The sequence below is a fragment of the Phocoena sinus genome, chromosome 10, assembly GCF_008692025.1.
Source record: "Phocoena sinus isolate mPhoSin1 chromosome 10, mPhoSin1.pri, whole genome shotgun sequence".
NCBI lineage: Eukaryota > Metazoa > Chordata > Mammalia > Artiodactyla > Phocoenidae > Phocoena > Phocoena sinus.
In genome coordinates, this window is record NC_045772.1 from 6,921,514 (window position 1) to 6,945,502 (window position 23,989).

Genomic DNA, 23,989 nt, shown 5'->3' on the forward strand with positions numbered 1-23,989 from the left:
ATCACTGACTTTCCTGCCGGCAACTTCTTTTTCAGCTCCCCTGAGAGGGAATTAAGAAAGTAGATTCATAAGCCATTGTAGGAAAACTTTGTCTTAACTTACCCTAGCCCATGTGTGTTTTGTAATTTCTTTTTTGAATAATTGATTCTAAAGTCATTTGGAGCAGTTTGACCTTGTCTTATTCATCTCTGACTCTGAGGAGACAGGCCCAGGCAAAAGGTGTAAAATAGAGAGCTAGTGGAAACCTGCGGTACAGCACAGGGGGCTCAGCTCGGTGCTCTGTGACGACCTAGATGGGTGGGATGGGGGCGTTGGGGTGGGAGGGAAGACCTAGAGGTAGGGGATATATGTATACCTATAGCTGATTCACTTCACTGTACAGCAGAAAATAACACAACATTGTAAAGCAATTATACTCCAATTTAAAAAAACAACTCTTAATTAATTGTTTAAGAGGAGTATTATATTACATGAGAATTACATTAGCAAAGGTAATGCAAAGTGTTGACCCAATCAGATGACTTTGGGAAGAGTCTAGGTCCTAGGCTTGGTGAATTCTAATTTTCCTCTATATCTTTTGCTGTGCTCCTGTGTGACTGAATTCCCTCTTTCATAGGAATGGCCAATAATAACTTTGTGAATACTAGATTGGCAAGTCAAAAACTACATGGGGGTCAGAGATGCTAAAACTTCTTGCAAACCTCCGGAAAGAATCTGGACAAATAATCACTGCTACTTTGGCTTATGATGCCTAGCCCTTTGTACCTGGGAGTTGAGGATGGGGGCGGGTGGTGGGGCTTGGACATACTTATGTGTCAAGAAGAGATTAACCCCTAAGATTGTATAGCTGACTGAAGCAATAAGGAATCCATGCAGTGTTAAGAGTTGAGTGTCCCAGGGTCACCCACCATCACAGGTTGTTGGTAATTATAGTAAACCTGCAGTCAGTCACATGCATTAGGATATAAGGAGCTGACTTGTGTTCTCAGGCCAGTTCTATTTCTCAAAGTCGGGGAGGGGAGTAACTGCCTCATCATTAAGTGAGACTCTCGGTTCAATAATCAGTCTAATAATACATGAAACAAACTAAATGAAAGTGTTTTTTTCTCACCCCTCCCCCACCATAACTGGAAGACTTTTAAAAAATTGTTGGATTTTTTTATTGACAGTAATAATATAGCCCCATATTTAACCCGGTTGAATTTTGGGGGCTCATTTATCTAATAGTGAGGTTTTTACTGTATTGAATTTGTATTTACCCAGAATGTTTCTTTTCATACTATCGTAGACTTCTGCCTCACTCTATGGATGTTTCTTTGCTTATTTGCAGCTTCAGAAATGGATAGGATAAGAAATAAAGGAGATGAAATTCAAACCAGTTAGTTTCATCTGGGCATCTGAATTTTCACGTCCCCTCCATCTCTAAACTTGATTTTATTTGTACTGAGGAGATGCATGTCTAATGCTCGTTTTTTTTTCCTTCCATTTCCAGGAGGGCTGTTGGCCTGCTGCGGTGCTGCTGAACAGTATGCAGTCCTTCCGGGAGCAAAGCAGTTACCACGGAAACCAGCAGAGCTACCCACAGGAGGTACACGGCTCATCCCGGATAGAAGAGTTCAGCCCTCGCCAGGCCCAGATGTTCCAGAATTTTGGGGGTGCAGGTGGCAGTAGTGGTGGCAGTGGCGGCAGCAGTGGTGGTGGACGACGAGGAACAGCGGCTGCTGCTGCAGCAGCGGCAATGGCTAGCGAAACCTCCGGCCATCAGGGCTACCAGGGTTTCAGGAAGGAGGCTGGAGACTTTTACTACATGGCAGGCAGCAAAGACCCCGTGGCAGCCGGAACCCCGCAGCCTGCTCAGCGAAGGCCTTCTGGGCCTGTGCAGAGCTATGGACCCCCCCAGGGGAGCAGCTTTGGCAATCAGTATGGGAGTGAGGGTCATGTGGGCCAGTTTCAAGCACAGCACTCTGCCCTTGGTGGCGTGTCTCATTATCAGCAGGATTACTCGGGACCTTTCTCTCCAGGGAGCGCTCAGTACCAGCAGCAGCCTTCCAGCCAACAGCAGCAGCAAGTGCAGCAGTTGAGGCAGCAGCTTTACCAGTCCCACCAGCCTCTGCCGCAGGCCACTGGCCAGCCAGCGTCCGGCTCATCCCACATGCAGCCGATGCAGCGGCCCTCAACTCTGCCAGCCTCTGCCACTGGTTACCAGTTAAGAGTGGGTCAGTTTGGCCAACACTACCAGTCTTCTGCCGCGACCTCCTCCTCCTTCCCTTCACCACAACGTTTCAGCCAGTCTGGACAGAGCTATGACGGCAGTTACAGTGTGAATGCTGGATCCCAGTACGAAGGACATAATGTGGGTTCTAATGCACAGGCTTATGGAACACAATCGAATTACAGCTATCAGCCTCAATCTATGAAGAATTTTGAACAGACGAAGATTCCACAAGGGACCCAGCAGGGGCAGCAGCAGCAGGGGCAGCAGCAGCAGGGGCAGCAGCAGCAGGGGCAGCAGCATCCTCAGCACGTGATGCAGTACACCAACGCTGCCGCCAAGCTGCCGCTGCAAAGCCAGGTGGGGCAGTACAGCCAGCCCGAGGTTCCTGTGAGGTCCCCCATGCAGTTTCACCAGAACTTCAGCCCCATTTCTAACCCTTCCCCGGCTGCCTCTGTGGTTCAGTCTCCGAGCTGTAGCTCTACCCCATCTCCTCTTATGCAGAGTGGGGAGAATCTCCAGTGTGGGCAAGGCAATGTGCCGATGGGTTCCAGAAACAGAATTCTACAGTTAATGCCTCAACTCAGCCCAACCCCATCGATGATGCCCAGTCCTAATTCTCATGCTGCAGGCTTCAAAGGGTTTGGACTAGAAGGGGTGCCAGAAAAGCGGCTGACAGATCCTGGGTTGAGTAGTTTGAGTGCCCTGAGTACGCAAGTGGCCAATCTTCCTAATACTGTTCAACACATGCTACTTTCCGATGCACTGACACCTCAGAAGAAGACCTCCAAGAGGCCTTCTTCATCTTCTAAGAAAGCAGACAGCTGCACAAACTCCGAAGGCTCCTCACAGGCTGAAGAACAACTGAAGTCCCCTATGGCAGAGTCGCTGGATGGAGGCTGCTCCAGCAGTTCCGAGGATCAAGGTGAGAGGGTGAGGCAGCTAAGTGGCCAGAGCACCAGTTCTGACACCACCTACAAGGGTGGAGCCTCAGAGAAAGCAGGCTCCTCACCAGCACAAGTCACTCAGAATGAAGCCCCCAGACTCAGTGCCAGTCCTGTAGCCAGAGAAGAGACCGCCTCACCAGGTGCTAAGGACATGCCATTGTCATCCGAGGGCAACCCAAAAGTCAGTGAGAAGACAGTTGGGGTGATTGTCTCCCGGGAAGCTATGACAAGTCGGGTAGAAAAACCTGGTGGGCAAGAAAAAGGCTCCCAAGAGGATGATCCTGCAGCCACTCAAAGGCCACCCAGCACTGGCGGGGGAAAGGAAACCAGTCATGCGTCACTTCCACAGCCAGAGCCTCCGGGAGGAGGAAATAAAGGAAACAAAAATGGAGATAATAACTCCAACCACAATGGAGAAGGAAACGGCCAGAGCGGGCACTCCACAGGGGGCTCTGGTTTTATAGGCAGAACTGAGCCTAGCAAATCTCCTGGAAGCTTGCGCTATAGTTACAAAGATAGCTTTGGGCCAGCCGTGCCAAGAAATGTCAGTGGCTTTCCTCAGTTTCCTACAGGACAAGATAAGGGGGACTTCACGGGCCATGGGGAGCGAAAGGGTAGGAATGAAAAGTTCCCTAGCCTCCTGCAGGAAGTGCTTCAGGGTTACCACCACCACCCTGACAGGAGATATTCTAGGAGTACTCAGGAGCACCAGGGCATGGCTAGTGGCCTAGAAGGAGCCACAAGGCCTAATGTGTTAGTTAGTCAAACCAATGAATTAGCTAGCAGGGGCCTTTTGAACAAAAGCATTGGTTCCCTATTAGAAAATCCCCACTGGGGCCCCTGGGAAAGGAAATCAAGTGGCTCGGCTCCTGAAATGAAACAGATCAATTTGGCTGACTATCCAATTCCCAGAAAGTTTGAAATAGAGCCTCAGTCATCAGCCCATGAGCCCGGGGGTTCCCTCTCTGAAAGAAGATCAGTGATCTGTGATATTTCTCCACTAAGACAGATTGTCAGAGACCCGGGGGCTCACTCACTGGGACACATGGGTGCCGACACCAGACTTGGGAGGAATGAACGTCTCAATCCAAGTTTAAGTCAGTCGGTCATTCTTCCAGGTGGGTTGGTGTCCATGGAAACAAAGCTGAAATCGCAGAGTGGGCAGATCAAAGAGGAAGACTTTGAACAATCCAAGTCCCAAGCTAGTTTCAACAACAAGAAATCTGGAGACCACTGCCACCCTGCTAGCATCAAGCATGAGTCTTACCGAGGCAACGCCAGCCCTGGAGCAGCTACCCATGATTCCATCTCAGACTATGGCCCACAGGACGGCAGACCCACGCCAATGCGGCGAGTCCCTGGCCGAGTTGGTGGTCGGGAGGGCATGAGGGGTCGTTCCCCTTCTCAGTATCATGACTTTTCAGAAAAATTGAAGATGTCTCCTGGGAGGAGCAGAGGCCCAGGGGGAGACCCTCATCACATAAACCCACATATGACCTTTTCAGAGAGGGCCAACAGGAGTTCTTTGCACACTCCCTTTTCTCCCAACTCAGAAAGCCTGGCCTCTGCTTATCACACAAACACTCGCGCTCATGCTTATGGGGACCCCAACGCAGGTTTGAATTCTCAGCTCCATTACAAGAGACAGATGTACCAACAGCAACAAGAGGAATATAAGGACTGGAGCAGCAGTTCTGCTCAGGGAGTGATCGCTGCGGCTCAGCACAGGCAGGAAGGACCCCGCAAGAGTCCAAGGCAGCAGCAGTTTCTTGACCGAGTACGGAGCCCCCTGAAGAATGACAAAGATGGCATGATGTATGGCCCACCGATGGGGACTTACCATGACCCCAGCGGTCAGGATGGTGGGCGCTGCCTCATGTCTAGTGATGGTCTTTCTAACAAAGGCATCGAATTGAAGCACGGCTCCCAGAAGTTACAACAAGAATCTTGTTGGGATCTTTCTCGGCAAACTTCTCCAGCCAAAAGCAGCGGTCCTCCAGGAATGTCCAGTCAGAAAAGGTATGGACCACCCCATGAGACCGACGGACATGGGCTAGCTGAGTCTACACAGTCATCCAAACCTAGTAATGTTATGCTAAGGCTTCCAGGCCAAGAGGATCATTCTTCTCAAAACCCCTTAATCATGAGGAGGCGTGTCCGTTCTTTTATCTCTCCCATTCCCAGTAAGAGACAGTCACAAGATGTGAAGAACAGTAACGCTGAAGATAAAGGGCGCCTCCTTCACCCATCAAAAGAAGGTGCTGATAAAGCCTTCAATTCCTATGCCCATCTTTCTCACAGCCAGGAGATCAAGTCCATCCCTAAGAGAGAATCCTCCAAGGACCTTCCAAGTCCAGATGGTAGAAACTGCCCTGCTGTTACCCTCACAAGTCCTGCTAAGACCAAAATACTGCCCCCACGGAAAGGACGGGGGTTGAAATTGGAAGCTATCGTTCAGAAGATCACATCCCCAAACATTAGGAGGAGTGCATCCTCGAACAGTGCGGAGGCTGGGGGAGACACGGTTACTCTGGATGACATCCTGTCTTTGAAGAGCGGCCCTCCCGAAGGCGGGAGTGGTGCTGTTCAGGATGCCGAGATGGAGAAGAGAAAAGGTGAGGTGGTGTCTGACCTAGTCTGTCCAACAAACCAGGAGTTGAGCGTAGAAAAGCCTCTTGCACGATCTTCGGAGGAGTGGCGTGGCAGTGGGGATGACAAAGTGAAGACCGAGACACACCCAGACACGGCCACTGCTGGAAAGGAGCCCCCTGGTGCCATGACATCCGCAACCTCACAGAAGCCTGGGAGTAACCAAGGGAGACCAGATGGTTCCCTGGGTGGGACAGCACCTTTAATCTTTCCTGACTCAAAGAATGTACCTCCAGCGGGCTCATTGGCTCCTGAGGCAAACCCCAAGGCTGAAGAGAAAGAGAACGATACAGTGACCATTTCCCCCAAACAGGAGGGTTTCCCCCCAAAGGGTTATTTCCCATCAGGAAAGAAGAAGGGGAGACCCATTGGTAGTGTGAATAAGCAAAAGAAACAACAGCAGCCACCACCTCCACCCCCTCAGCCCCCCCAGATACCAGAAGGTTCTGCAGATGGAGAGCCAAAGCCAAAAAAGCAGAGGCAAAGGAGGGAGAGAAGGAAGCCTGGGGCGCAGCCAAGGAAGCGGAAAACCAAACAAGCAGTTCCCATCGTAGAGCCCCAAGAACCTGAGATCAAGCTGAAGTACGCCACTCAGCCACTGGATAAAACTGATGCCAAGAACAAGTCTTTTTTCCCTTATATCCATGTAGTAAATAAGTGTGAACTTGGAGCCATTTGTACAATCATCAATGCTGAGGAAGAAGAACAGACCAAATTGGTGAGGGGTCGGAAGGGTCAGAGGTCCCTGACCCCTCCACCCAGCAGCACTGAAAGCAAGGTGCTCCCAGCTTCATCCTTTATGCTGCAGGGACCTGTCGTGACAGAGTCTTCTGTTATGGGGCACCTGGTGTGCTGTCTGTGTGGCAAGTGGGCCAGTTACCGCAACATGGGCGACCTCTTTGGACCCTTTTATCCCCAAGATTATGCAGCCACTCTCCCCAAGAATCCGCCTCCTAAGAGGGCCACGGAAATGCAGAGCAAAGTTAAGGTACGGCACAAAAGCGCTTCAAATGGCTCCAAGACGGACACTGAGGAGGAGGAAGAGCAGCAGCAGCAGAAGGAGCAGAGGAGCCTGGCCGCCCACCCCAGGTTTAAGCGGCGACACCGCTCGGAAGACTGTGGCGGAGGCCCCCGGTCCCTGTCCAGGGGGCTCCCTTGTAAAAAAGCAACCACCGAGGGCAGCAGTGAAAAGACTGTTTTGGACTCAAAGCCCTCCGTGCCCACCACTTCAGAAGGTGGCCCCGAGTTGGAGTTACAAATCCCTGAACTACCTCTTGACAGCAATGAATTTTGGGTCCATGAGGGTTGTATTCTCTGGGCCAATGGAATCTACCTGGTCTGTGGCAGGCTCTATGGCCTGCAGGAAGCGCTGGAAATAGCCAGAGAGATGGTGAGTACGAGAAATCCCTTACCAGTTGCTCTTTTTGTTACTTCTTTTTGATTCCTTTTCTTCCACCTTCACTTGTTTCAGCCGTATTTTTTATTCTTTCACATCACATGGTGATTCCTCCAAATTAAAGCCCCTAAGCTCATGTACAACACAGGGAATATAGCCAGTGCTTTATAATAACCATAAATGGAGTATAACATTTAAAAATTGTGAATCACTATGTTGTACACCTGTAACTTACATAATATGGTACATCAACTATACTTCAATTAAAAAATAATAATAAAGCTCCTAGACCCAAATAACAGACAGAAAATTAAGTAATTTGGACATTTGTTTCACTTTTTACTTTTATCAGCAATATGTGTTCACAGGTTACAGGGCCATGCTAGTGTCCTCCAGCTCGTTAAAACAAACATCCCTGTTTCACCTGTTCTCAAACCTGATTCCTCTGCCAGTTTCCTGTGTTTCTGAACGATCAGTTTTTACTGCTACTTGTGTTATCTATGGATCTTTTTTCCCATTTTTCAACATCTGACTCTGTAATACGTACGAAATACATACTGTGGATATAACTTCTTTCTTTTAAAACTTTTCACTTCTCTAGAATTATTAATTCATGTTTTTATTTGCTTTTTATTTTCTTGGACCACATCTTTCCAATCCAAACGGCTCCTTGCAAGGGGGTTTTTGTTCTTCAGGTCTTTTTTTTTTTTTTTTTTTTAATTGGGGTATGGTTGTTTTACAATGTTGTGTTAGTTTCTACTGTACAGCGAAGTGAAGTAGAGTTCCCTGTGCTATACAGCAGGTTCTCATTAGTTATCTACTTTATACATATTAGTGTATGTGTGTCAGGTCTCTCATAACTTTTCCTGGGGCGTTCATCATCACAGTCATCATCATTTACTTCTTCCCTCTGTGGAATGCTGTTACCTTACCCATGTCTTTACCTTACTTAGTCTGGGTCCTCATTTAATGGAGTGCGTCATCCTTTAGTATTTTCCTGAGAAAAAGGATGCTTGGGAGGTAAATACATTGAGATCTTATGTATCTGGACGTCTTTATCCCATCCTCACGTTTGATGGAGGGTTGGTTGGGTGTAGAATCTAGTTGCCTCTCACGATCTTGGAGTCACGCTTCCTGACCTGTCCTCTACCTCCTCGTGTTGCAGTCGACAGGACTGGAACCACTCTGATTTTCAGACCCTAATATGTGTGTTGAGTCTTTCTCCTCTGGAAGTTGAAGGATCTTCTCATTTCCCTAGAGTTCTGAAATCTCAAATGATAGGCCTTGAGGTTGGCCTTTTCTTGCCATCTGTAACTCATGGCTGTTAGATCAGGAAGTTTATGTGTTACTTCTTTGATAATTTCCTTCCCTCTGTTTTCTCTATTCTCTCCTTCTGGAATTCCCATTAATTAGGAATTGTACCTCCTGGATTGATCTTCTGGCTTTGTCTTTTCTTTCCTATTCTGTGTTCCTTCTCTCTTTTTGTTCTGATTTCTCCATGCTTTCTACAACTTTATCATCTAATCAACCTTTTATTTATTTGTTTTCATTTCTGATATTTTCAACAACTTTCTCTTCTCTGAATATCCCTCTTTGGGGACAGTTACATGGTTAAACTGGGTTGAGTAAGGGACCTAACTCCTCATACAGGCTTTGAGCTAACCTTCTGGTTTCCAGCCCCATCTTGTACCCCCCACTTTCTGAGACACCTGTGCTTCCCAGGCTCTGTGCCACAAGGTGTCTGGCTTTCTAGCGGCTCCTCCCCTGCACTCTCCCCTCTTCTTCCCTTCAGTCTGCTGAAGCACTTGCTCTGTTTTATTTCTGGTTTCCAGAATTTGGACATCTCCTGTGTGTTGTTTGTTTCCCCTCCCATTCTTCAGGTCCTCATGAATTTATAAGTTTATCCCTTTATTTTGTGGAAAGGAAACAGGTGTGTAAATGTATGTTCAGTCTGTGATGTTTAATCAGATGAGAGTTTTTTGTATTGATTTGTATTTGAAACTTTCCATGCTTGACAGATGTACAGGTGACTTTCAGTCATACTTAATAAGGGCTTTATCAGCCAGGATCATAGTATTCTTGGACACTTCATACTGTCCTCTCCTCCCCACTACATCTTCCCCACAAAGCACTGTATTTTATCATTGCATTATCCCCAGAATTTATAACAGTGTCTGATGTAAAGGAAGTGCTTGAAAACTATAGTCAAAAAATGTAATTAATGTGAAATTTACATATATTTTAAATTAGAACATTCTAATTCAGCCACACAAGGAGTTTGCTTTTCCCTCCAAGACATTGTCCCCACCCCCCCCCCCACTTCCCCACAGGATCTTTTTTCTCCCTCCTTCCCCCTCTGCACCATCATTGTCACTCCTAAAGCCCCAAGTTTGAAATAGATTTGCTTTTTAGACACAGTAGCTTTTTTTTTTTTTTTTTTTAACCACACTGCTTGGCTTGCAGGATCTCAGTTCCCCGACCAGGGATTGAACCCAGGCCACAGCATTGAAAGCCCAGAATCCTAACCACTAGGCCACCAGGGAAGTCCCCCACAGTGGCGTCTTAAAATGCAGAAGTCCTAAAGGGACATAACATTTAAGACTCTAAAGTAAGCACAAAATTCTTTAGTCAGTTCTGAGAGCTCAGTAATCCATTAATCATCATTTTGCCCCAGTTGATGGCCTGCTTGCCAACTTTACTCTGATGGTTACAATATTTGGTGGATTGGTTTGTTTTATTTGTTACTTTTTGGTGTGTGTCCCTATCTGCCCATGTTTTCTTTATTTCAACATAGAACATTATTAACATCTCTCAGAGTAATTTTTATGTGTAAACTTTTGAACATTCTCTAGTAATAACTGGTAACCAGTAATCAGCAGGCTAAATCCTTCTCAGCAAACCACTAGATCCCATGTCTCAATTCAAGTCTAGTTTATACAAAGTAGAAAGCACCCTATAATGATGCGACCACCCTAAATCACAGCTCCCTCCATCCTCAAAAGGGCCAAACAGCAGGCCTGCCTTTTAAAACTCCTAGTCAGGAATCATGTCTTCAGAAAGTGACAATTTAGTCTTCTACTTGTCAGCTTTGATCCCAAAATAAAATCTGGAATGTTATAATTGGAACAAATACACTGAATATGATAAAATCAGTCTCTTTAACCCATCCCTCATAGCTTTCATTGACTAAATGGTTAAAATAACATGAAGCACATTAGGTAGAGAACGTTGAAAGTAGTTTTTGATTTTTAAAATATTAATTGCACCCTCAACTGTTTAAGTTGGAAAGTTTCATTTAAAGGTAAAAGGCATAAAAACAGGTATTTTTGTCCCTACACTTCTTCTATATAGTAGAGGCTGTAAACTTAGATCTTGGGGTTCTGTGATGGCACCATCAAGGCTGCAGATTCCACTCTCCTTTAGTAACAGGTTTCAGAACACTTGACCACCTTTTTTTAAAAAATGGAGATGTAATTGACATATAACATTATATTAGTTTCATGACCAATCTTAAATTAAATCTCATACTGCAGCTTTAAGCTTATTTTCTTATATTGTACTCATTCACTATACCAGTGCCCTTTAAGAATATTACCTTTCTCTTCCCTTGATCCCATTCTTTTTTTTTACATCCCTCCTTTAGAATAGAATGCTAGCTTTGTATATTGAATTTTTTAGTACACTGCACATCTGTTTTATTCTCACAAGCCACTCAATGAGATAGGAAGAGAGAAGATACCATTCCATTACCCTCAGAATAAAGGATGGCTTGGCTTTTGTGACACATGCTCAGGTAGTATAGCCCAGTGATGTGTTGATTTTTAAAATGGTTTAAAAAGTTATGCTTCTTGGCCCTTGGAGCTGATGTTGTGCTGTGACTGCAAGATCCTTTTCAGTTTTATTTGCCTAGCTTTTATTCTCCTTTTCTTAATGTACTCAAGAACAAATTACACTAACTTGCCTTCTTTTATTTAATTTGATGGATGCTGTTTCAATTTGTCAAGGTCACTTTGAGTCTAGTTTTATCTTGGGTTTTAGCAGATGCCTTCGATTTTGGTCTGCTTAATAAGCGTGCTCTCAATCCTGTCGTGTTGAGATAAGGCCACATATATTTGATTAAAGATCCATTTTGGCCTATGTATTTATCAGGTGTTTTGACAAGCACGATATTATAACAGAATAATACAAAGTCTTTGACAAACAATAGCTCCTCTCCCTGTAAGCTTCACACTAATCTAAAAATAGCTGAAAACTAGAACATTCCTGTACAAACGGCCTTCACCGTCTTTACTTTTCTGAGTGTCCTCTTTGGTTTTGTCTAACTATGACCTCTGATTATTTACCTTGATGTAATTATATATGTGAATCCTCTGACATGGATGGTATGACAGAAGTAATTGCCTCTAAATAGACATACAAATAATTTGTTACATAAAAACCTGTTCAATACGTTTAGGAATGGGAAGGCTTTCAGGGATCTGGTGGCCATGGATCTCTGGTGTGTCCCTTGAGACTGCACATCTCAGCTTTGCCGGCCTGTGCTTGTTCCCTTCCCCTCCTCCACTACCTAGGCTGGTGGCACCCCTTCCAAATAGATTGTTTTCAGTCTTGAAAAGTATATTAAAGATTATATTTAAAGGTTATTTAAAGTATTTAAAGTTTATTTTTATTACAAGTTTAAATAATGGGCAATAATAATTTGCCTTCATACAGCTAACAGGCTAACATCCTCCTTAATTTACTTTAAATTGTGACAAAAAACATAATTTGACAAGTATAAAAGTACGAATACGTTGATTATGTTGTGAAAGTGTGACTACGTGTTAAAATGTCAAAAACAGGTTAGTTAGTTTCTCCGGTTATTTGTAAAATAAAGGCATTGTCCCATATTCTCACTGAATTCCCATCTATGTGCTCCTTAAGTTAGCAGCCTGGCACGGATGCTGCCACCAGCCCAGGTCCTGCGGAAGCCTTCCGTAGACTCCTGGTCTCTGCTCTTAGCTCCAGCATCCCTCTTCCCCCCATTGACTCTTTCCTTTCCCTCCCCTCAACCCCGTACCCCCAGCTCATCACCCCTGCACGCTCCTCTACTCTGCCCCTCCCTCTCTCACATTCCCACACTCTCTCTCATTCTCCTCTTCCGTCTTCCTCACACTCCCTCCCTCCCTCCCCAGCCCCCATCACTTGGTCTTTGTCATCACAGCTCTCATTTCTGTCACAGCCTGTCCACATTACACATTAAGGCACCGAGGCCTATTCATCTCTGTATTCCCATGACTTTTATCATACAGCAGAAAGTTGTGTAATTATCTTATTTCCTATTTTTCTTAACATTTACCTGTGTGATAGATGTCTCTTTTTATAACACTACATGATGGCCTTGAGACTGAACCTACAGAGAAAGGGTTAATTTTCTTTCAGAATTTGGTTTTTCTGAATTCTAGGGAATCTCCTGTGAAATCTGAAGCTTAGAATTTTATTGTTTATATTACCTTACAAATGGAGAGACTTAGTGTTCCTACAGTCTATTTCTTTATTTCTTTTAGGGATGAGAGAAGCATTACACCTGATTTTTAAATAAAATTTATAAGGGGCACACTCTTCTTTGAAAATGCTGAAGGACCATAAATAAGAATATTGACAAGTCACTGTATATTAGGCCAGATAATTCATCCCTGAGATGTTAAGCGAGTTATTGCTGATATGTTAAAAGAGCTCACATGATCGAATAGTATGTAAAAGTAAGTATTCATTTCAATTCAACAAATATCTGAGTCCTTGTTAGAAAACCAGTAGAAGTCTGAAGTTAGAATGCTGTGAGGGACCTTTGTCACTTCACAGGTGAGTGAGCCTCAGCCCCGGGCCCCAGGGCTGGTGCCTGAAGAGAAGCCCTGTGTGAGGGCTCCTGGACCTTGTCAGGAAGGTTCGCGCTCTTCCTGCAGAAAGCAGTGCCTTGCCCCACACAGCTCCTGCACGAGGGAGGCACAGCTTCCTTTACCTAGCTTTGTTAGAAAAATGGAGCTTCCGCCCCCTCATCCCAAGCCAAGGCCAGTTTTGAAGGCACCTGAAAGCCACAGCCGAGACCAGTTTCTTCCCATCTTCCCATGTATTGGAAAGAAGTCTAATAAGGGAAAGTCCAGTCAGCTTAATGGTTGCCCTCAAAGATCTTCCTCACCTTTCTGCCTTTGCCGTTCTGCTCAGCAGCTGTGTGTGTGTTGGCGGGGGAAGGGGCCAGGTCAAAGACTTGGAATCACGTTGCTTCCTGTGAATTTCCTAGCTGGTCACTTGCTCAAGTCACTAACCTCTGTACTTCACCTCCCTCATCTGTAAAATATGGAAGCTGATGGCACCTGCTGTGAAGAGGGTTGTCCTGAGCATTAAATGAGTTACTCTTTGGAAAGTACATAGAGAAATGCTTGGCATGTACTGTGGGCTGGTGTCTGCCCTAGAATGGCATCCTCACGTGTTGTTTTGGCGAAGATGTGTTCCTGTTATAAGCTCGCTCAGTAAGCTGTGGTTTATATCATTCCATCCTAGCACAGTTAGTGATTCGTCCCAGGAGTGTCCAGAACGTATCCTCCTGGATAGCAAAGTTGCCCTGCATATGAAACAAACAGTTTCTCCTCATTTTTATTACTCTGGTGGGAAACTCAAGTTTGTGGGGAGCGGGGAGCGTGGTGTTTAAGGTGTAATTTTTTTTTGCGGTACGCGAGCCTCTCACTCTTGTGGCCTCTCCCGTTGCGGAGCACAGGCTCCGGACGCGCAGGCTCAGCGGCCATGGCTCACGGGCCCAGCCGCTCCGCGGCATGTGGGATCTTCCCGGACCGGGGCACGAACCCGTGTCCCCTGCATCGAACCCGTGTCCCCTGCATCGGCAGGCGGACTCTCAACCACTGCGCCACCAGGGAAGCCCTAAGGTGTAATATTAATTACTGTCTCATGAAATAGCATTAGCCCACGTGAACACTCTCAGGAATTAGAGTCCTCAAGGAGAGGAGGCAAAAGGAAGAGAATAAAATCTGTCTTCACATTAAGTAAAGACATTAATATTCTTGTGAGTTGGTAAATTTCTGATAATGATTATCTAAGGCCACAGTAAAGAGTCTACCTAGTAATGAAGTTTTTTAAATAAACATTTTTGACAGGTCAGCACCATAAAGGAGATCCAAAATAATTAAGAATTCATGGAATGATTCGGGACAACCACACTCCACCTCCCACCAAAAATAGTTAATATGTGTAGTATATATGGACCACAGAGGGCTGTATTGCAGTCTTGGGATTGAGCCTTTATAATTTATGGGCAGTGCGAAACCACCAGCAATTGGTGGGTTCCAAACTATTCCTGGAGGCTTCTGAGTTGTGGTTTTTAGATGAAATAAGTACTGTGGGCTGATGTTAGTCCTAGAAGGTGTCCTCACATGTCATTTTAGTAAAAATGTGTTCCTGTCATTAAGCTTATTGGGTAGAAGTCAAACCAAAGAGAAAATTCAGCCCTATGTGACCCTGTCCCACTAATCCAGGTACAGTGGAGTGATTTTGGCTGTGTGTGCTTATGACTGACACTTGATTTGAATATATTGGCAGCATACTGCTGTCAGGTAATGTGCCTTGTGAGAACAGAACTGAAGAGCTGCTACATAAGCAGACGCATGAGACCAAGGCCAACAAAATAACAAAACTTAAGTCTGAAGTAGTGCAGGTCCCTTCTGATGGGAGTGAGACCCAGCTGCAGTGGCATCAACTTCTGTTTTTTAATTTTATTGGAGTACAGTTGATTTACAATGTTGTGTTATTTTCAGGTGTACACCAAAGTGAGCCAGTTAAACATATACATCTATCCACTCTTTTTTAGATTCTTTTCCCATATAGGCCATTACAGAGTATTGAGTAGAGTTCCCTGTGCTATACAGTAGGTCCTTATTAGTTATCTATTTTATGTATAGTAGTGTGTATATTGTCAATCCCAATCTCCAGTTTATCCCCCACCCCTTACCCCCTGGTAACTGTAAGTTTGTTTTCTACATGTGTAACTCTGTTTCTGTTCTGTAGATAAGTTCACTCGTACCGTTTTTTAAGACTCCACATATAAGCATATCATATAATATTTGCCTTTGTCTGACTTCATTCAGTGTGCCAATCTCTACGCGCATCCATGTTGCTGCGAATGGCATTATTTCGTTCTTTTTTATATGGCTGAGTAATATTCCATTGTATATATGTACCACATCTTCTTTATCCATCTGTCGATGGACATTTGGGTTGCTTCCATGTCCTGGCTGTTGTAAATGGTGCTGCAGTGAACATTGGGGTGCATGTACCTTTTCGAATAATGGTTTTCTCCGAATATATGCCCAGGGGTGGGATTGCTGGATCATATGGTAGTTCTATGTTTAGTTTTTTAAGGAACCTCCATGCTTTTCTCCATAGTGGCTGTACCAGTTCACATTCCCACCAACAGTGTAGGAAGGTTCCCTTTTGTCCTGTGACATCACCTTTGAAGGCATTTTATTTCTCACCTGTTTCACTAAGCAGCTAGTAGAAGAGTTTCTAGTAAAACGTATGCTCATTTAACAACTCTCAGGCATACTCATTGTGACTGGCTCTGTGGAGATGCCAGGTGGTTCCAGACTTTGAAAATAGTGTCTATGAAATTTAAATCTTGGTTCAGACAGATATCAGATGTAGGTCCTTCGTTTGCTTGAGAGTTACTTTTTTTTTTTCATTCAAAAACTACTTAAAACTGGTTAAGATAAGCAATAGGGTAATTGCCAGATGGTTCTCTTTGCTTGTTTCTAGGTAGAGTTGTCTCTGGAAAGAATCAAAATATATTAATGCTTTGAAAAGGCAGCCCCTCAAAATATATTTGTTTGCTGACACAAGACCTTGCACCTGCCAACAGGCCTGGGCATTTTAATCCACTGTTGTTCATGAAAAGCAGATGGATTTTAAAAAACCAACTCACCTGTCACCTGGTTCCCCAAGCAGCAGGTCCCCAGCACTCCCATTATGCCTGTTGCGCTACTTAGCACCGTGTACTGTGACTGTCTTCCTCACCAGATTGGTTCCCCAGGGGCTAGGTCAGCCCTGGGGCCGCTGTAGAGAATGACACAGGGCTGATCAGCACAGCATGAAACTGTGACTTAAGAAAGACATGTAATGAGCGATGTAATATCTGGTGGAGGAAGGTGGGCCTTTGGATGTCATTTAAAGTATTTTTCGAAGCATGTAATAATTGAAGAGAAATGTTAAAATGTGTTTTGGTAATGAGACTGAGTGACAGTTTTTTCTATATGCCACTTTATAGTTTCAGCAAAAAAATTAATGGTTGAGAGATAGTCAACCATGGTAGTGTTAATTGCTCATCCTGGTAGTTCTTTGTGAGGCACAGTATACAAGGCACTCACCAAAGGTTTTGTTGTTTGTGTGTTTTATTGTGTGCCCTTTGAGACAAAAACGTGAGATCCAGAGGTCAGTCACCCAGAGCCCTAACACTGTTTTATTGTCCTAGACTGACAACCTAGAGGAGAGATTCGACTCAGAAAGGAGAGGAACAGTCCCTGTATGAGAATATGACCTAATGACACTCAGAACTCATGTTCCAGATCTGTCTATGAAGCTGCCCACTGGCCTCACTCAAAACCAGCATGTGTGTGTCCCCTGCCTAGTTCTGTGCTCTCCTCTGCCCCAGCCAAAACCCTTGGAGCCGTCATAGACTCCTTCCCTTGTTTCCTATTGAGACATTCATTGTTCTTGTTTCCTAGAGAACTCAAGTCTCTCATATCTTCATTGAAACACCCCAGACCCCCCAACCATCATCTTTTCAATTAGGTACCATCTCAATCAGTCTCTCTACTCTTTAGTTTGACCCCCTTCCATTTTCCACTCTAAAGAGATCCTTCTAAAACCCAAGTGTGGCCATGCCGTTGCTTACAACCTTGGTTTACTTACACCCTTTACTAGTTGGCATCTGATAGGTGCCAGGAACAGATTGGTGCACACAATTAAAAGACAATGTGGTAGAAAGTAACCAGGTAGCTGCTTTAGATTGGGAACCCAGGGGAAGTTCCTGGAGTTGCTGAGGTGGCAGTGGTATAACGAGCCAGCCTTTGAGATCAGAGAGGTACAGAGGGTTACAGGGGCTGCAGGGAGGAATGGAGCTTGGTGGGTTTAAGGATCAGGAAGAAAGCCAGTGTGGTGAGGCAGTAGCAGAAAAGCGGAGAGGGTAATGAGGTTGGAGAGGTCGGCAGGAGCTAATCCCCATGGCCTGTGTGGGCAGGAGTGGAAACAGCAACTGGGTGAATGCGGTGCCATTTCTTTAAAAAGGAAAGCCTGGAGGAGGAACAAGTTTTGGTGGGAAGATCAAGAGGTGTATCACGTCCATGTTAAGTCTAAGATGCCTCCCTTTTAGACATCCAAGTGACCATTTACGAATTAATGAATTTCTGATGGATAGTTCCTTGCAGCTAAGAGCAGCTCTAGATAAGCTTAGATCAGCACGTGTGTAAGGACTGTGAGGGTGTGGGGTCTTGTGTAAACACCGAAAAGCTGCACCTAACTTGGGCGAGGGGAAAGGTGAGTCAGGAAGGCTCCGGAGGCCCGACCTACCCAGAGTTACTGTGCGCTTGGACCAACCCAAAGCTCAGAGTGAGTGGTGGGAAAAATAGACCCACGTCATGATCCACACCTTCCCGCTTTCCCAAACCCTTCCATCAAGCCCTCTGAAACTCACAGTCCGCCAGGAGCACACTCTTAACTCTCTTCTCTGAACACTGGCTTTCTCAGTGTCACTACCTCTGTCCCCTTATCCCTCACAGGTGGACACAAACAGTCATTAATATTTGCACCTTCACTCTGGTCCAGGTACTCTCCAAGAGCGACATGTCAGCCCAGGGCTATAAGCAAAGCACCCGCAGTAGAAACTGCGGAACAACATACAAAGCTACCACACGGTTGTGGGTGGCATCCCTATAAATTGCTGCTGCTGCCTCCTGGCAGGCGAGGCTTTGCAGTGCTGCAGACCTTTTCCTCATTAAAGCCAGTCACCTTCAAGGATGCTACCTCTCCAGCAAGGGAATTCCGTTCTCCCATACCATCTACCCCACCCACACTTTGCAAAAAAGAGAATTCCATTTAAGTTGCATATGCCAACAAGATCTCATTGCTCAGCTCTGGAAGACTCTCCATTCAAAACCTTCCTTCTGAAATTAACTTTCAGAAGCCCAGGAAATGATCCAGCCACACATACACACACACACTGAGACCACCAGCAAACACCAGTTGTTGCCTTCAGCTCCTTAATTTGACTTGGGAATTATGAAACCCCATCTTCTGTTGCTTCTTTGTAATCTCACTCATGAAAGAAAACCCACATATATGGTAGACCCACCTTTCATCACATAAATACTGTGTCCTGACCAGGCTGCCCAGAGAACAGGTACCAGAAGGAGAGCAAAAGAGGCTCTTGGATTTACCCCACAAATGGTCTCCGAAGACACTAGAAGAGATTGTTGGGGAGGAGTGATGATTACAGAACGTTATAGATCTCATTTTTTCCTTCATCCAAATATTGGTAGGGATTGACTTCTTGGAAAATTGTAATGGTAGACAAGTCACTTCAGCCTCTTCCAACCTAATTTCTTAACCTGTGAAGTGAAGATAATAACTGATCTACCCTGTCAGGTTGTAAGGAGTAAAATGAGATATGTCGAACAGTCACTTGACATTAAAAAATTGAAGGTTGGGGAGGTAATTGTTGAATTTAATTAATTCTGATCTTGGTCATATTATTTCCGTGTTCCCATTTACTCCATCTGTTGAAGTAAGGATTGGCCTCTTGCTGAGTATCTTCCTGCTCTTGAAATGAAGAAGAAAGTGTCCCCATCCACGAAGGTGGATTGAGTCAGTAGCTGTTAGACTTTCTTGGGGGTAAGAAACACCTGGAATGTGAACATGAATGCTGCATGTTCTCTTCCGGGACAAGTGACAGACTGAAATCAACTCTGAAAACTCAGTGTTTAGCTAGTCAACTAACTTTGGTACCAAAGTTTCCATTCTAGGTTTGGACCAAGTTTTTTTTTCCAGTGCAGGGTTTCTGGGAAGTCAAGGTATGGAAGGACCTGAAATGCCCTGTGAGGTGTCTCACACATTATCACCTCATTAAGTGGCCCCATAAAGCCTGCTGAGAGGGTTAGCGGGATCTGGCTCTAGGGTGTGGGGACCAGTGACCCTATGGATAGTTGAATTGGCATGGCAGTAGCTTAAATATACCAAGATGTCCTCATTTTTTAAAGTTCCTTTCTGCTGGGACTATGCCCCCATATAAAAGTGCCTCTGCTGTCTGTCCCTTTTTAGGCTGCCCCTGCCCTTAAAGAACCTGCCACTTCCAGGAATAGGGTGGCTTTGCCTGACAAGATCTTGACTTGCAATACTCAGTTGTTCTGTTGGGAAGATGGGGATGGGTGAGGTGGAAGCAGATCTGGTCAAGAAAGTATAAAACAAATGCAAGTAGGAAGAGAGGCAGTGAAAATAAGGAAAAAGATCTCCAAGAGTTTGGAACTTCTTTGGAGCTTTAAGTTCCAGTATAAGCTGCACAAATTTGAAATCTTGCTAAAGGAGGCCTGTTGTGGCAGCAGGTTCATCATTTCTGCCACTGAAATTGTAAACAGTTAAATATAAGCGCCTTTCTGGATGCATAGACCCAGCTCGGCGTTGGATGATCAGTGGAGAGGAGCAGGATTATACTGAGAGTCACTTTCCTGGCAGGTAATTTCTTTTAAAAAATGCCTTTTTAACGCAGACGTAGAGAATGGACTTGAGGACATGGGGAGGGGGAAGGGTAAGCTGGGACGAAGTGAGAGAGTGGCATGGACATATATACACTACTGAATGTAAAACAGATAGCTAGCGGGAAGCAGTCGCATAGCACAGGGAGATCAGCTTGGTGCTTTGTGACCACCTAGAGGGGTGGGATAGGGAGGGAGGGAGGGAGACGCAAGAGGGAGGAGATATGGGGAGATATGTATATGTATAGCTGATTCACTTTGTTATAAAGCAGAAACTAACACACCATTGTAAAGCAATTATACTCCAATAAAGATGTTTAAAAAAATAAGATGCCTTTTTAGATTCAGAAAGCGCAAAGGGCAATCATATCTCCTTGTAGGCCAATCCACTGTTTGAGCAAAGGGTAAAAAAAATTAAACTAGTATGTAGTCTTGTGCAACTTAAATTTCAGTGTTTTAAACTCTGTCTATAAGCATTTATCTGTACACTTAGAGAAAGCTGTTCTCTTTCTTCTCACAGGGCTGCTGCAGGGCTCCTCCTCCTGCTGAGCTAGCCTTTCTCAGGTTCTCAGCTGCTATTCAGAGCAAACATGCTAATTACTGCCTTAAACCTTCTTTCTAACTTCTTAAAGGGCACACATCCCTTTTCTTCCTACCATGTGGAAACTCCCCTCAGACAAGATATATAATGTTCTCAACAGAGTTACAGCTTTCTTCTCCAGCTGTAAAAGAAAACCTCTGATTACAGTTGTTTTAATGGAATATATGTACCTGTGAGTTAGATAAAATGCAAACTGTTTCAGGAAAAAACCAAAGTCTGGTTAAGCCAAAGAAACATCATTAGTGAGGCCTGTGTTGACTTTCTTGTAAGTGGAATTATGAAGAATATGTATTTACATAGCAGTGTACATTTTAAGATCAAGAGAAAAATGATTAAACTAAGTCTTCTTTTATAATGCTTTAATATTCTAGAAGGGGGGCAGGGATGAAGACTGGTTTTAACTTAATTGTGGCAGGTAGATACATTTTATCAGGGATATTGCTTTGGTTTTGCCTCTGTAAATTTGTTATTGCTGAATCTGAAGACTGTTAACCCAGGAGAATGAGAATTAGACCGGGAATTACAGGATATTTAAAACCTACAGCGAATGGCCAGCATCTGTGCCCACCATATCCATGTTTGAAGTTCATTCCATATGTGATCATTAAAACTTTAAGCTTTGTGAGCACCTTGGTAGAAATAATGACTAGTATCTGTACTAATACATGTTTAGAGAACATTATCATCATTTTTAAAAAGTCGTTAAATACTGTGCCTGTCCTATTAAAAACATGCTGTTGTAATAAAAAGATAAATGTTCAAAACAAGTGCATGAAAGTGGCAACATTGCTGGGTGTAAGCATTAGTAGTGGATTGTTTTACAAGCTAGCTCCTCCTGGATGCCAACACTGCCATCCCCAGCTTCCTGTGTCCTTGCAGATAAGCCCAAAGGTCTCTGCTGTTCAGGAGGCCATCCTGGGACTGCTGCTAGGCCCTCATTTTCCCTTTTTGTTTTTTTAAATCAATTTTTTTTTTCCTGGCCACGTGGCATGCGGGATCTTAGTTCCCCAACCAGAGATTGAACCCGTGCCCCCTGCAGTGGAAGTACAGAGTCTTAACCACAGGACTGCCAAGGAAGTCCCATCCCTTCTGTTTTTATACAGAGTGTCTTAGAAATATCCTACACGTCATTTAAAAAATACTCTTCTCCTTCACCGTCGAGCACATTCTGGGTTGATGGGGGGATTTTTGGTTTGTTTTCCTCATTGATTTTCTTAAAAGATTCTCCACCCTCCTCCTTTTTTCCCATCTGGGTACTGTTCCCAGTTTACTGTTGAGACGAAATTGAGGCTGAAATTAATTAACTGGCCCAGGCGGGTCTAGCGGAGGAGGCAGGGCTGGACGCTGGTCTCCTGTCTCCTGTGGAGCCCCTGCTGCCGGTCCACCTCCACTGCCACTTCCCTGGACAGCTCCGCCCCAGGAAGGAACCCAGAGCCTCCTCTCCAACCCAGCTGTTTCTCTTTTTGTGTCTTTGTCTCTTTTTAGGCTGCCTATATTTGAGGCAGGAACCAAGAAAAAGAGCCCACTGAATATAAGGCAGGCAAATTCAGGAGATGTCAGCAACGACTGGAACATGTCTTTAACTGGATTGTTTTCTCCCCTCCACTTTAGGATAAACAAGAAAATGATAAGGAAAAAAGCTTGATAGCAGAGATTTATTTTGAAAAGCAAGTTTTTAGTTATACCTCTGAGTCACTATGATTTAAAAAAAAAAAAGCCTAGTCTCTACCTAATATCTTACAAGAGTATTCCTAATAATAGAGTCATCACTCTGAGGCAATAGAGAATAATCAGTTCAATTCAGAATAGTGTAGACTCATGTGTTCCAGAAAGGGTTTCTAGTTTTACCTTCAGTTACCCAGAAAATGTCATTTGAAATTAAACCCTTTCCTCATCATTCCAGTTGAGATATTGCTCAACGTCCACAACATTGTATTCTTAAATGGAATTTTTCTAAGAGTAAGTAGCTTTTAGGGGCCACTTGTGTCCTCTCCTCATCAAAGTCCTGCTGCACAGATGCTGGAAGGGCTCCCCTTCCACTGTGCCTGCCAAGTGAGGGTCCCGCCACTTACGCCACACACACCTAGGGCTCACGAGACACATATCAGACCCCCGTAGCTGTAGCTTATGACCAAGTCCTATTGGTTTTATCTCCAGATCTCTAAGTGCAGCCTCTTGTATGCACTTCCACCCCCAAACCCCTGTACCCAAACTCTTCCGTGACATGCCTCACCCAACAACAGGCCATCTTTGACCCCACATTCCTGCTCACCAGCTCTCTGTGCCTTCAGAATCCTGCCCCACTGTCAGCTCTCCACACCCTGAGTGCTTGTTCCTACAAGGCAGTTTGTTCCTTCTGCCCTGACGTCTGAATGCTTTCCTGACCTGCCTCACTAGGTCAGGGATACTACCTCTAAGCTCTAAAGTACTATTTACCTCTTAACACATCACAATTTTGGTGTCTTACCTACAGACCATTCCATAAGTTCCCCAGTGGCAGACTTTTGATCTTCAGTTCAGCCCCCTTGCCTGGCACATAGGCAGGTAAAATTTGTTGAATGAATAAGAAGGAAAGATGATTACATTTCTGAAGTTGATACCATTTAAGAGAACTTAAATATCAAGGCAAAGACCACCGAGAATCAAAGCCACTTTGATCATATGGTCTCTTACAACCTTTAGAGAAACCAGAATATTAGAGGGAAAGATAAGGAATAGAGAAAACTTGAGCCAACACAGACCAAACTAATTTGGGTTCTTATTAATTTTCTTCTAGCCCATGTCTCCATTTTCTCGACTTTGCAGTTCTATGCTGTAGACTCAGAATTGACGTGTTAATAAGGCAAATTAAAAGTCCCAAGAACAGCTCATTAGGAAGTCAAAATCCTTTCTTCATTTTCAGTAGGATAACTTGTATTTCGTGATTCTGTAAAGAAGCACCAGCCTGGCTTTTTACTGTTAACCAGTGGTTACTCACCATCACCTCTGACGGAGGCACAACAGATGCCTTACTTCCAGCGCACCTAACGTGTGAAAGTCCAGATGTGTAAAATAGCAACAACAAAAAAAGAGGTGGGGTAGAATCTTCTAGAGAAAAGACACCCTTCCCCAGCTGCATCTTAGACCTAATGAGTTTTCATTATTTGTTTGCTGAATGGTAAAGTGAACAAATCCATCGTAGAAAGGCATGTGCACTCTAAATGTATTCTTCATGTGCTCAAGGTTGTGGGTGGATTCTGGCCTCCTCGGTTTGGCAGACGAAGTACAGAAAAACAAGAAAAGACGTTGTTAATGAAGAAAAAAAGTCCTTTAATCCCAAACCTTGTAGCCTAATTCAAAGCATCAAAACTTCAGTGTAAACCCATCTGCAAGTACAAAGACAGTAGGAAGGGAATTCAG

The 23,989-nt window shown here is 44.6% G+C and overlaps 1 protein-coding gene across 5 annotated transcripts in view; it reads left to right on the forward strand.

Annotated features, from left to right (window-relative positions):
- Positions 1 to 23,989, forward strand: part of TCF20 (transcription factor 20) — a 96,996-nt gene that overhangs the window by 41,410 nt on the left and 31,597 nt on the right. For 4 of the 5 annotated variants that reach the window (XM_032645098.1, XM_032645097.1, XM_032645102.1 and 1 more), the window contains one exon: positions 1,493 to 7,198. In XM_032645098.1, coding sequence (XP_032500989.1) covers positions 1,529 to 7,198 — 5,670 coding nt within the window. In that variant the 5' untranslated portion in view covers positions 1,493 to 1,528. Of the gene's footprint in view, positions 1 to 1,492; positions 7,199 to 23,989 lie in introns of those variants that run through there. The other variant, XM_032645099.1, reaches the window with a different exon arrangement.